General features: G+C 39.8%; 1 protein-coding gene across 1 annotated transcript in view; it reads right to left on the reverse strand.

Moving 5' to 3' along the window:
- LOC132767951 (sodium/potassium-transporting ATPase subunit alpha-1) overlaps positions 1-12,732 on the reverse strand; it is a 36,207-nt gene that overhangs the window by 14,275 nt on the left and 9,200 nt on the right. Inside the window, exons 2-7 of the mRNA XM_060763408.2 lie at positions 4,769-4,876; positions 4,061-4,120; positions 2,389-2,592; positions 2,071-2,184; positions 1,817-1,951; positions 1,429-1,546 (exon numbers count right to left, since the gene is read on the reverse strand). Coding sequence (XP_060619391.2) covers positions 1,429-1,546; positions 1,817-1,951; positions 2,071-2,184; positions 2,389-2,592; positions 4,061-4,120; positions 4,769-4,876 — 739 coding nt within the window. The remainder of the gene's footprint in view (positions 1-1,428; positions 1,547-1,816; positions 1,952-2,070; positions 2,185-2,388; positions 2,593-4,060; positions 4,121-4,768; positions 4,877-12,732) is intronic.

A 12,732-nucleotide genomic window follows, 5' to 3' on the forward strand; every position in this document is an offset into this window, starting at 1 on the left:
AAATAACACCAAACTGCAAGGGACAACTAATATTCCAAAGGGCAGGATCAGACTCTAACATGACCTCAACAGATTAGAGAGCTGGGCCAAAACTAACAAAATTAATGTTAACAGGGAGAAATATAAAGTATCATGCTTAGGCAATAAAAACGAAATGCACAGATATAGGATAGGTTACACCTGGCTTGAAACTAGTACATGTGAAAGGGATCTAGAAGTCTTAGTAGACCAGAAGCTAAACATGCGTCAACAGTGTGATCCAACAGTTTAAAAAATCTATTTGATTCTAGGCTGCATCAATGGGGGGCAAAGTGTCAAGACTGAGGAAAGCTATAGTCCTACTCTATTCTGCTTTGGTCAGACCTCACCTGGGGTACTGTGTGCAGTTCTGGGCACCAAAATTCAAGAAGGATATTGGCAAGCTGGAATGTGTCCAGAGAAGGGTGACCAAAATGACAAACATCTAGAAGACAAGCCCTATGAGGAACAACATAGGAGCTGGGAATGCTTATCTTGGAGAAGGTTGAAAGTGGACATGAGAGCCAAGTTTAAATATTTGAAAGGATGTCACACGCTTTGAATGCGATATTCCTGCTTCTTGGTAGGGGGTTGGACTGGATGGCTCATGAGGTCTCTTCCAACTCTATGATTCTACATTAAGGAGGAGGCAACCTTTTTGCCTGCTGCTCTAGAGACCAGGATGTGGAACAAAGGAAAATAAATGGAAGAAAATAACTTCCTGATGGTGATATCTGTTCAAATGGCAGGAAAATGACTTCCTGATGGTGATTTCTGTTCAGCAGTGGTAGTGTAGTCAAATCTCCCTCTCTGGAGGTTTTTAAGTAGATGTTGGTTGGCCATCTGCTAAGATTGCTTTGATGTTATTTTCCTGTGTGGCAGGCGGTTGGACTGGATGGCCTTTGAAGTCTCATCCAACTCTATGAATTCTATGATTAATATTTGAATGATCTCTTACATTCTTTTCTTTGTACTTGAGAGATAAATTATCAACTATCCTTGTCTGCTTCCACTGTCACTTCTGCTACCCTCCCCCAGCAAAGAGTAGTCTCTAAGACAATACAGTATCGAGATAGCAGGTCAGAGTGGCAAGGTTTTCCAGGTCCCTGATAAACTTATCATAGTCAGCATAGCCAGGCAAATGGCTGGGGCAGCTACAGCAGATGGGCTTGCACTTCAATTCTGGCTGGAATTAAGCTCTCCAAACGCCAAACAGCTCTGCCTGAATGCCCTCATTGTTCAGAAAGTACACAAACACAAGCAACTGCATGTTGTTTTTGTTGGGCAAAACAGTCACCTGTCAGCTCTAGTATGCTAACTCTATTAGGATGACTTCCCACATTCTTAGCTCCTATTATTCATGACTTTGATCAAAGAGGGTAGAAACAACTTTTCTCTTTTTCTTTTTACCTTCAACACAATTGGTAGAGAAAAAAGCAATATTCCTTGTCTCCAGAGGGTTCTCATTTGTGAAGTCTGGTGACCTAGTCTGAGGCTCTGATTCACCTGTGAGAGAGGAGTTGTCCACCTACATGAGAAAACATGATAAAGGCAGGTTAAGGAGCTGATCTGGCATTGCCCCCCCCCAGAAACTTTGGAAGCCAGCATTTGCCTGCAAAAAAACAACAAAAAAACCTCCTTCCCTTTGGAGCAGTGAAAAGAATGTGAACCTTGGTACTCAGAGAGGTTGTGCACAATCTTTCTGACATTTTCCCCTACTCTGCTGATAATAAGGAAGGCCTAAATGAGGCTCCAATATGCTTCAGGTGCATTTAAGTCTCTCCAGAACTGCACTTACCTTACAACCGTGGGCTGAAATGACCCGCAAATCTGCTGGGATTCTGTCTCCTCCTTTCACTTCCACCAAATCTCCAACAACCACCCCTTCTGCATTGATGCTCAATTTCTCTCCATTTCGGATCACCAGGGCTTGCTGTAAAAAAAGAGAAGGAGCTTTCAAGCAGCACCCAGCAATACCCTAAGTCCTTGGTTAGGACCCTTTCAAAATGGATATGTGTCATCACAGTTGTGGGACATACTGTCCTTACTTACCTGAGGTACCATATTTTTGAAAGACTCCATGATTTTTGAACTCTTTGCTTCTTGATAGTAAGAGAAACATCCAGTTATGATGACAACAGCAGATAGCACGACACCAAGATACAACTGTGAGATATAAATGAAAAACTCTAGATCAATTTAGGTGAGATGCTTTTGTCACAAGATCAGACGTAACCACACAACCCTAAGCGACTGTATAGTGGGAAAGCATGTTCTCTTGAAATGGGGCTAGACACATTAGACAAGTCAGATCTGCTATGCAGCTTAATACCATTACATTTCTCCCTTCAACTCCATACATTTACTCACATTGTCATTATTTGGTTCCTCCTCTGTTGCAGCCTGAATACCATACGCCAAAAAACAAAGGATTGCCCCAATCCACAAGAGAAGGGAAAAGCCCCCAAATAGCTGCCGGCAGAATTTGACCCATTCTGGGGTTGTAGGAGGAGGGGTTAGAGCATTGGGACCATCACGAGCCAAGATCTCAGCAGCTCGGGCAGGAGTCAGGCCCTAGAAATCAGATTAAGTGAAGAGGAGAAATCAACATACACTTCTATGCCCAAGAGATATTATGACTGTTCTATTCAAGAGGAGCCAATCTCAAAACTAGAAAGCTAGGCTATTTTAGCATGCAACTCAAACATGACAGCTTTTCTTTACAATCTCTACTGGAAAATAATTTTACATAGTTTAAGTTCTTCCTTAATAGCAACAATTTCCATGATTTTAAGGCTTTTAGGTAGGGCTGTCATCAAACCTATCTTATATGTTCTGAATTTAGTAAATAATTTGGCCCAAATAACCTGAGCCAATGTATTCACAGTACTACACCTTATCTCAGGAGCAGCCAACCTTTTTGGCTTCTTTGGGCCACACTGGAAGAAGATCTGTCTTGGGTTACATATAAAATGCTACACTAACACTAATGATAGCCGATAAGCAAAATTAAAAAAAAAAAGTGTGATATCCACCACCACAAGCAAAAAAAGTCTATGTATAGTAATTTTAATTTTGTGCTACCCAGTTTGGAGAGTCTTTTAAAATCATTGGACAAGTCTTCTGGCTGAACAGCTTGCAATTAAATTATAATGTGAATTACAGATAACACTGAGATTTGTGGATGTAATATACTCTCTTTATTCCAATCAGTTCCACTGATGTCTCCAAAGCTTGCTCTTGAGAACTGTGCTACTAAGTTTCACACACACACACACACACACACAATAAAACATATAATGTTCTAAATAAGTTGGGCTGTACTCATAGGTACCCATAGGTTGTGTGTTGGACAAGCCTGCCTTAAAAAAGAAACTCCTTTGAGTAGAGCGGTGAAAAACAAGAGCTTAGTCTACTTCAGGAGAACCTAAAAGCTGGGGCATTGCTGCATTTAACATCAGCTTTACTGGGTGAAAGATCAGAACATCTAATTGTTTCTGACTAGTTAACACATTAGGAGAGGTCTTCACAATGTGTATCACTAAACTTTGTCTAAATACGAAATAAATGTAAACCAAATTTCAAAGGATATGCTCCTTTTCAGTTATCCAGTTACTGCTTAGAGTTTCTCAAGTTAGCTTCTCCACCAGAGCTAATGCCTATGGTATATTTAACTTTTTCAGATCTCATTCATATCACTAAATACATAGCAGTTAACAGAAAGGAAATCAGAATGTTTCAAAACATTCATCCACATAAAGAGATAAAATATGACTGCCTTACCCAAAAGATTCAGTATCGAGTTTCACTTAGGCGCCTTCTACACTGCCATATTTTATATGGCAGTTTAGGAGGAGCCTTAGCCAAGCCTCAAAAGAAGAATTTGTGAATACCTCTAGCTCCTCAAATGTGGTTCTGTGGTATGTTCTAGCACAATTACAGTCAACATATAGGGTTTGCTATTATTCTCAGTTAAGAAAAAGGACTCTCTCTACCAGTTTTCTGTTCTTTCAAACCCTTTTGCAAAGATAGCCCAAATTACCCGGCTGAGATCTGTTCCATACTTCTGATGAAGTTCATCAAGGCTGAGTTTGTGATCTTCCTGCAAAGCAAAATATTAAATAAATAAACCAACCAACAAACACGATTCAGACAGTCAGAGGGTTGCCAATAATCACAATGATGTTCAACAGCATAGTTAAGCAGAAGAGGCACTGAGAAGGGAATTAAAATCTGTCAAGCCTAATCCTAGCCAAACAATAGCTCTATTCACTATATCTTGTTGAACCCACACACTTCTTATGCAAAGATCTGAAGAACCCACCAGAATATATACCCCCTTTAGACTCCTCTTAAATCCTGTGCTGAACAATTTTCAAAAACCTTCTCAAAGTCTCAAGTAGCTGTCAGTCTGTTACTATAGGTGGCGTAAAGTGCCCATCAGTTATTACTTCACTAGATAAACTTGAATAAATCACTGTCTTTCACCTTCAACTGTAACTCATTTTGCAATTTTATTACAGGGAGGACAATGGAACATGTGTGAGGAAATCTGACTAAACGTACATGATTTTATATTATTCTGTACACAAGAACACTCCCTTCTCATCCAGCTACATGGGTTGAGGCAGAAGGAAGAGAGAGATAGAAAGGACAATTGGTAGAGTAATGATAGGCTGAAATAAAGGCAACCATCTTGAAGTTAATGACCCGAGTTTCCTCTTCCCCTTAAATGACAATCTCTTCTTACCAGTGAAACTTCCTTTTTCAATTCTTCCATATCCTTTTCTTTCTTGCCCTTTTTTGTCTTGGGTCCATGTTCATTGGTTGCTGCCGGCTCATATTTGTCACGCCCCGTCTATAAGAAAATTAGATAGGATAAGGAGATGCCTTGCCATGAATTGGGTCTCTTGTTCGTCCAACTAAGTACCCTGCAGAGGCAAAACACAAGCTCTGGTCTTGCATGCAAGATAACCTCCACAAAACAGAGAAATGTCAGAAGGATTCTGCAAGTGACCCTTTTCGAACCCTTGAATTTCTCCAAGCTCAAAGACCTAAGCAATGCAGTAGGACATCTCTCTATGTAACAAGCGTTGGAGACCGCCAAGGAATATCAGATGCTGTAGACCAGTGGTTCTCAACCTGTGGGTCCCCAGGTGTTTTGGCCTACAACTCCCAGAAATCCCAGCCAGTATACCAGCTGTTAGGATTTCTGGGAGTTGAAGGCCAAAACATCTGGGGACCCACAGGTTGAGAACTACTGCTATAGACCATATCGTAGAGGAAGAGTCTGGCAAAGAAATATATTTTGAGTATATTAAGGAAACCCTGTGAAATTAATGGAGTCACATTGTAGGTTGAAGGAAAGTAATCACATGTAAATATTCACAGAAAAGGGACTATAAACATCACCAAGAACGGTACGACCAGGAATTGAAGTATACTTTTCATGGTGATGGAATGTGTCTGCTTGATCCAAAAGTGATTTACAATACAATCAAATGCAATTTAAACATTTAAAATTGTGACACCCAACAAAGCAACCCAATCCAACCAGGCTAACAACTGAAGATTCCAGGTAAATCCCGAATTAAAAGAAAATGCCAGGAAAGTTTCCCTTCATAGGTGTAGTTCATCAAAGAGGGAAAAAAGCCCCTCTAAGCCCATAGGAGCCATGCTGAAAAATACTTTGAATTTTCCCATCTGCTTCAGAAACTATCGGCAGCTAAGTAAAAGCATAACCGATCAATTTGAGAAGTTTAGCTATGGTTAGGTATGTAATCTAATCATAGTTTGTGGCCAGATAGCAAATTATGGCTTATTTAAGTTTGCACATCAGACTTCAGGTGATCATTCTGCCCCAAAGTTTTTATATACTAGACAGGAATGTGAAGAGTGTTTTTTTTTTCATATTCCTGATTAGTTAATATATATATAAAAAACCTCTGAGGCAGGATGACCATTTAAATTCTTGTCCTTCCACTGCTTCTCTCACAAGGTCAAAGGGAAATATCTTATCTTCCTTTCCTCCTTCACATCTAATCTCAGACATGGGGTGAACTCAAAAGTTTAGTGCAAAAAGAGAATAGAGAGGAGGCAAGCTGCTCTAAAAATCTTTCCATGTGATACTTTTGAAAGTTCAAGCCATATTTTAATTGCATACTATGATAAGCAGAAAACATCACTATATACTTAGTTTGAGCCAGTGTCTGAATGATTCCTTCTACTGTTCTTTTAACACGTGGGGGATTCCCAGTTCCCAACCACCAACCCACCAGTAAATATACATGCTTGCTTCATCATTCTCTGGCTGCAATTCAAAGGAATTATTTGGATTTATACAAGGGATCTGTGTGTGTACACAAAGCAGCTCATTTAGAAACAGACATTCTACATGCCCAACTTAGTAAGAGTAAGGTTGTTTCTAAGAAAATTCCATAACAGTATTTTCTGTCACAAGATTAGACTAAAGGAGCTACTTTGTGCAATTCTGAGGGGGGAAACTGCTCTTATTCTATTTATACATTCATTCATTGGAATACATTGCTATGTATTCCATCAAGTGAGAACTGGAGTTATCTAATGGGATTTTAGTATGCCAGCTAATAGGACTAAACTTTTTCCCACCTACAACTAGACATCATTTGTAGACAGTGGCCCAAATTAAGGAAGTCAGCAACAAGATCTTCTATTGCAGTGTTTCTCAACCTTCCTAATGCCATGACCCCTTAATACAGTTCCTCATGTGGTGGTGACGTTCAACCACACAATTATTTTAGTTGCTACTTCATAACTGTAATTTTGCTACTATTAGGAATCATAATGTAAATATCTGACATGCAGGATGTATTTTCATTCCCTGGATCAAATTTGTCACAGATACCCGATACTCCCAAATTTGAATACTGTTGGGGAGGGGGACTGATTTTGTCATTTGGGAATTGCAGATGCTGGGACTTATAGTTCACCTACTATCAAAGAGCATTCTGAACTCCACCAACGATGGAATTGAACCAAACTTGGCACACAGAACTCCTATGATCAACAGAAAATACTGGAAGTGTTTGGTGGGCATTGACCTTGAGCTTTGGAGTTGTAGTTCACCTACATCCAGAGAGTACTGTGGACTCAAACAATGATAGATCTGGACCAAACTTGGCACGAACACTCCAAATGCCCAAATGTGAACTCTGGTGGAGTTTGGGGAAAATAGACCTTGATGTTTGGGACTCGCTGGAACGAGCCTCTCTACACCCTCGTATGCTCTCCCTCACATGCGCATGATGCTATCATACAACGAGCACGCCTGCTCTCCCTCCCTACTTTGGAGTCTCAGAAACCATCCTTCCCTTGGCTGAGAGGCCAGCCAATCACAGTAGAGGAGGGCTTTTGGTGCGAGGATTCGCTGTTCGTTTCCAAAAAGGAAGAGAAGAACAGGCAGCGAGATCTTCAGCCTTCTCTGCCAAAGGGGTTCCTAAGACCATCAAAAATATTTGTTTTCTGGTGGTCTTTGGCAACCCCACCCCAAGGGTCCCGACCTCCAGGTTGAGAAACACTGTTCTATTGGAAGTCAAAGTGGAAAATCTTTTAAAAGCAGCTGAAGCATACCTTAAACTGGGGAGGAGACTCTCAGTTTCTGCTTAATTTCTAGCAGTGGTTTAGAATTTACTATAGATTTAGAGTTCTCAGTCAGCGGGCCTCCACAAAGACCAGAGAACCACAATGTCTGACGTTGCAACATAAATTTGAATCATGGAAGATCTTTAAGGACTGTGATATACATAAGCTAACTCTGAGATAACACTCTATGACTTTCTACACTTGCCTTCTCTCTTCTTCCTTGACTTCACCACTAACCTACTATCAGTTCTGATGAACCAGAAGAATTTATTTTGAGACAAAGATGTTTGGGGTGAGAGAACAACAGCATGAGGAGAGATATAAAGATCAAGATTGGAATGAGACCCAAGCTCAGAGGAAGCTTTTTGTGTCTGTTCTCTCTCTACATTCTTTTAAAGTACCACCTCTCTTCGTCTCCCATTCAGGTGTAGAAAACTTCATATGCCAGTTAACTGGAAAGCCAACTAAAGTGCTTCCAAGTTCCTGTAAATTCAGGATTGAGGAGCTGTCTGATATTCCCCAGCAAAAATAAAATAAAATTGGGTATGGAATCCTTGCAACTTTTGATGTTTGCAACTAAACATATATGAGAGGGTCCAAATTTGGATTGTCAACAAATAGTAGAGATTCTTTCCTCTTCTTCAACCAAGAAGATTGATGGCTCCTGGGTGTCCAAACAGAAGCATCTTATTTCACAAATATACAGCATGATTCAAGAATGGTTTCTCCAGTGAATCCGGGACAAGTCTCCTATAAATTTAATCCTCAACAGATATTAGATCAGGACAAGGTACTATTAAGCTCAGTCCATCCCCATTGCCCAAATCTGAACATTCAGCCCCCCTCCTAAGATGTCCACTGACGAAAGTGGTGGGAGAATAACACAAGTCAGCTCTTAAAATGCTGTCTCCTTCATGCCTCTTCCCTCGCTCACTACTGGTGGAGGAAAATCCCATCCCAGATCCAATCTGGTAACCCAAGGATCTATAATAATAATAATAATAAATAAAATAAAAATAATAATACTTTATTTATACCCCACCACCATTTCCCCGATGGGACTCGGGGCTGCTTATATGAGGCCAAGCCCGTCAAATACAAATACAACAGTACATCAACAAAACAAAACAAAACAAGCAAATAAAACAATATAAAAATATAACTAAACATATAAGCAATAACACACAAGAGATTTAAGACACTAAGGCAGGGCCAGATGCAATAGATAAACATTTTAAAACACTGGGCATGTACAGAGTAGGGTATGTCTAAACATGGAGGTTTTAGAGAGTGGTGTAGGGAAAGTGATTTCTTAAGCATACATCTTTAAAGGGAACCATGGTGATCTGAAGTACCTTAGATCATGTAACAGAGAACAAATTATCTATATTATATTTCAGCTATCTGACTGCATAAAATCAGGCTTGCTTATTTTTAAAACAAGTCAATAAGAATGAATGAAAGCCAAGTTTACTCTGAGGTTATCTGCTGATCAAGTTTCCCTTAAGTTTTGAATTCACTGTTTTTGTTGTGTGCCTTTAAGTTGTTTTCAGTTTACATGTCCCGATTATGTTTTTTTTTTTTTTGGAGGATGGGGGGGGGGGGGGAAGAGAAGATTAATTCAGAAGAGGTTTGTCACTGTCTTCCTCTGGGGCTCAGTTTGTGCACTTTGCCCAAGGTCAGTTTCCATGACCAAGTCGTGATTTAAATGCTAGTCCAGAATCACAGTGAAATACTGAATCACTACACCATGCTGGCTTTTGTAGTTCATTATACTAGTAGTATTCTACCAGTAGTATGAACTACAAAAACCAGCATGGTGTAGTGATTCATTAGAGACATAGAGAGGCCAGCTGATTGGCAGAAGAATGAAATTTCAGTAGTTTTTTTTTATAAAAAAAACAAACCCGAACCCGAACCCTAACCCTAACCCTAATCCTAAACCAAGCCCTAACCCTAACCCTAACCCTACCCTAACCCTAACCTTAACCCTAGCATCTGAAATTCAATGTAACAGAACTGAAAAACAAAATTTATTTTCCTCATATTTTCTGCCGTGTGCTCAGAGCTCTACTACATGAAGAACCCCACAGGCTGTTTTTAATAAATGGAATGGAGCTTTTGTTCTCTGCCTGTTATCTGTGCCGAAGGTGAAGCCAAGCTGAAAATGCTCAACATTCTTGACGTTCTCTTTGCTGCAGTGTCTCTCCCACCCCTTTTTAGGAAGCAGGAGCCATGTGAGTGGAGGGGGAAAAATCTATCACAACCTTCAAAAAAGCCACACTTAACCTTTTAACTTTATACACAACTGGGGTGTTAAAAAACCAGGAATAACGACAGAGGCACCAAGAGACTAGACTGCTTGGTTTTCTTTGACGCTTCCTTTTATAATCAAAGGAAGTGCAACTTATGAATCATAAAAGCTACACACAAACCTTGCTTTATTTTCTTCCCAATCTTATGGGTCCAACTTTTCCACATGTCACATTTCCGTGTTTCTTCATCCCCCACAATGTGAGTCATTTGCTTGGAAAATTCTGTAACCCCCCCCCCCCAGCTCAAATTACTGAAGTGTATTTAAGCTCAAATATTAAAGTTGGCCAATTCATTCTACTAGCCTCCACTCCCAGTGGACTCCAGAGACTGACATTATATTTCCTATTTTTTACTGTAAGTTTTATTTGATGTTTGGTTCTGATATAGGATGGAAAAGCAATGCTAATTTATTCCTCACCACCCATTCCAAGCAGTAATAGGCAAGAATCATAGAGTTGGAAGAGACCTCATGGGCCATCCAGGCCTACAATTACCGTCGGCCTTTCATATCTATAGATTTTGGTTCCACAGATTCAACCATCCATTGCTGCAAAAAAAAAAAAAAAGCCATCTTGATTTTGTTGTTTTTATATTGCCTATAATGGAGTGTGCGTCCACAGGCTTGGTATCCACTGTGGAACCTGGAACCACTGTAATCAGTAAGAAAATGTCCTTAAAATGTTGTTTTTCTCGGCAAGTAATCAAGAAATTCTAGTCAGTTACAAACCTGAGTAAAACAGAACTCCTTTGGCCAAGATAGATGGCCTGCATATTCCCATGGCTTTTATATCTCACTCTTGCTTTTCTTTCTTTCTTTCTTTCTTTCATCATCATCATCATCATTTAATTACTTATTAATCGCCCTCCATCCAAGATGCTCTAGGCGATTTACAAGCTAAAATTGTAAAGGATAAAAATACATACATACAGATATTGATAAAAGTAACATAGATCAAAAGCTCTAGTAAAAAGCCAAGTCTTAAGTGCTAGGGTAAAAGGTCCTAACTCATGCATGGCTCTCATATAGGGCGGCAAGGAATTCCACAAGGCAGGGGCAGAAATAGAAAAAGCTCTGCGTCTGGTCCTTTCCAAGTGCACTTCTCTAGGACCCAGTATATAAAGTAAGTCTGTTGGGATGGTCGTTGCGGAGAATGGGAGGATGGGAGAATGAGAGATGGTCCCTAAGTTACGATGGACCCTGGCCGTAAAGAATTTCTTTCATGTTTCTGAATGAGGAAATCGAACCAGTGTATAAAATATATATGCAAGAGCCAACATTTAAAAGAATGTTAAACTGTAATCCTATATCCATTTGATTGTGTTTCAAATCCCAGAGAGAAAAGACAAGCTGTGTGCACTGAAAGTGAAGGGGTGGGCAGATAAGGAAGAAGGTAAATAATATGATAAAGAGCATTGGGTTTAGATATGATGAATATTGAACAAAGGATTCCTACACCAGCAACTCTGCTGGACTAGCCATGTTGTACAAATGCCTGATCGTTGCCTCCCAAAGCAGCTACTATACTCCCAATTCAAGAACGGGAAACGCAATGTTCGTGGAGAGGAAAAGAGATTTAAAGATGGGCTCAAAGCCATCCTTAAAAACTGTGGCATAGACACTGAGAACTGGGAAACCCTGGCCCTTGAGCTCTCTAACTGGAGGTCAGCTGTGACCAGCAGTGCTGCAGAATTTGAACAGGGACAGATGGAGGGAGAAAGGTGCCAAGAGGACGGTGTATCAAGCCAATCCTGACTAGGACTGCTTTCTACCTGGAAAACTGATGTTCTCACTGAGGGAGAACATGCAGGTCAAGAATAGGGCTCCACAACCACTTATGAACACACTGCCAAGACAGTACACTTGGAGGACTATCATCCTTGGGCTATGAGGGATCACCTAAGAACTAAACAAAGGTTAGGTGCTTTAAGCCAAAGTATCTCAAATTCATTCATTTAATTTACAATTGATGCCATACTGGTCGGTCTTTATTAAATCTGCTTTAGAGAGTGAAAATGGAAAACAATATAACCTTGTTGGTCAGAAATTTTGCATATGACATTTGATTAATGGTTGATTTATAAATATATGGTGAAGGAAAGGATACTTGTTCAGGCCTTGGTGGTGGGGTTATGTGTTTGTAAAATATTTTGTTTACACTGTATGTTATTATTGTATGTAAATAAAATCTTTAATTTTTTTTACAATTGATGCAACTGGAGTAAGAAAATGTGTTGAAGGTTTATGTGTCCATTTACTTAAAGAATTAGTATGCTGTTCACAGGTTTTCTGCTTAGTAGTTTACAACAAACAAAAAGCTTATGTTACTTTAATTTTAAAGACAGAATAAAAGCGTAAAAGAAACAAAACACCAGAATGAGAGACTAGTTTTAGAACGTGATGCTTATATGCCTCCCCTCAAAACAACTGACAACTCCTCCAAGCTTGAGGCCTTGTGCCATTGGTGCTCCAAGTCAGAGAAAAATCTAAATATTAAACAAGTAGGAGGGCTGCTTTTCAATCTGGACTAGATAAGAGCCAAAGTACATAAAACAAACTCCTTGGGAATCTTCTTTGCTATTGTAGTGACATCATTAAAATAGCATCTCAAAAAGTTGGATCTGCTACTGTTCTGTGGCCTCAGCAACAGATTCTGAACAATTGTTATCTTCTGAGTGCAATTCAAAGGCAAGTGGCATCTCTCTCCAGATTACCCTTTAGCTGAAAAAATGGTAAAGGCATTTATCACCTGGATTAGCCAGTGCACCCACAAGGCAATA

The sequence above is a fragment of the Anolis sagrei genome, chromosome 2 (genome assembly GCF_037176765.1).
Source record: "Anolis sagrei isolate rAnoSag1 chromosome 2, rAnoSag1.mat, whole genome shotgun sequence".
In the NCBI taxonomy this organism is placed as follows: domain Eukaryota; kingdom Metazoa; phylum Chordata; class Lepidosauria; order Squamata; family Dactyloidae; genus Anolis; species Anolis sagrei.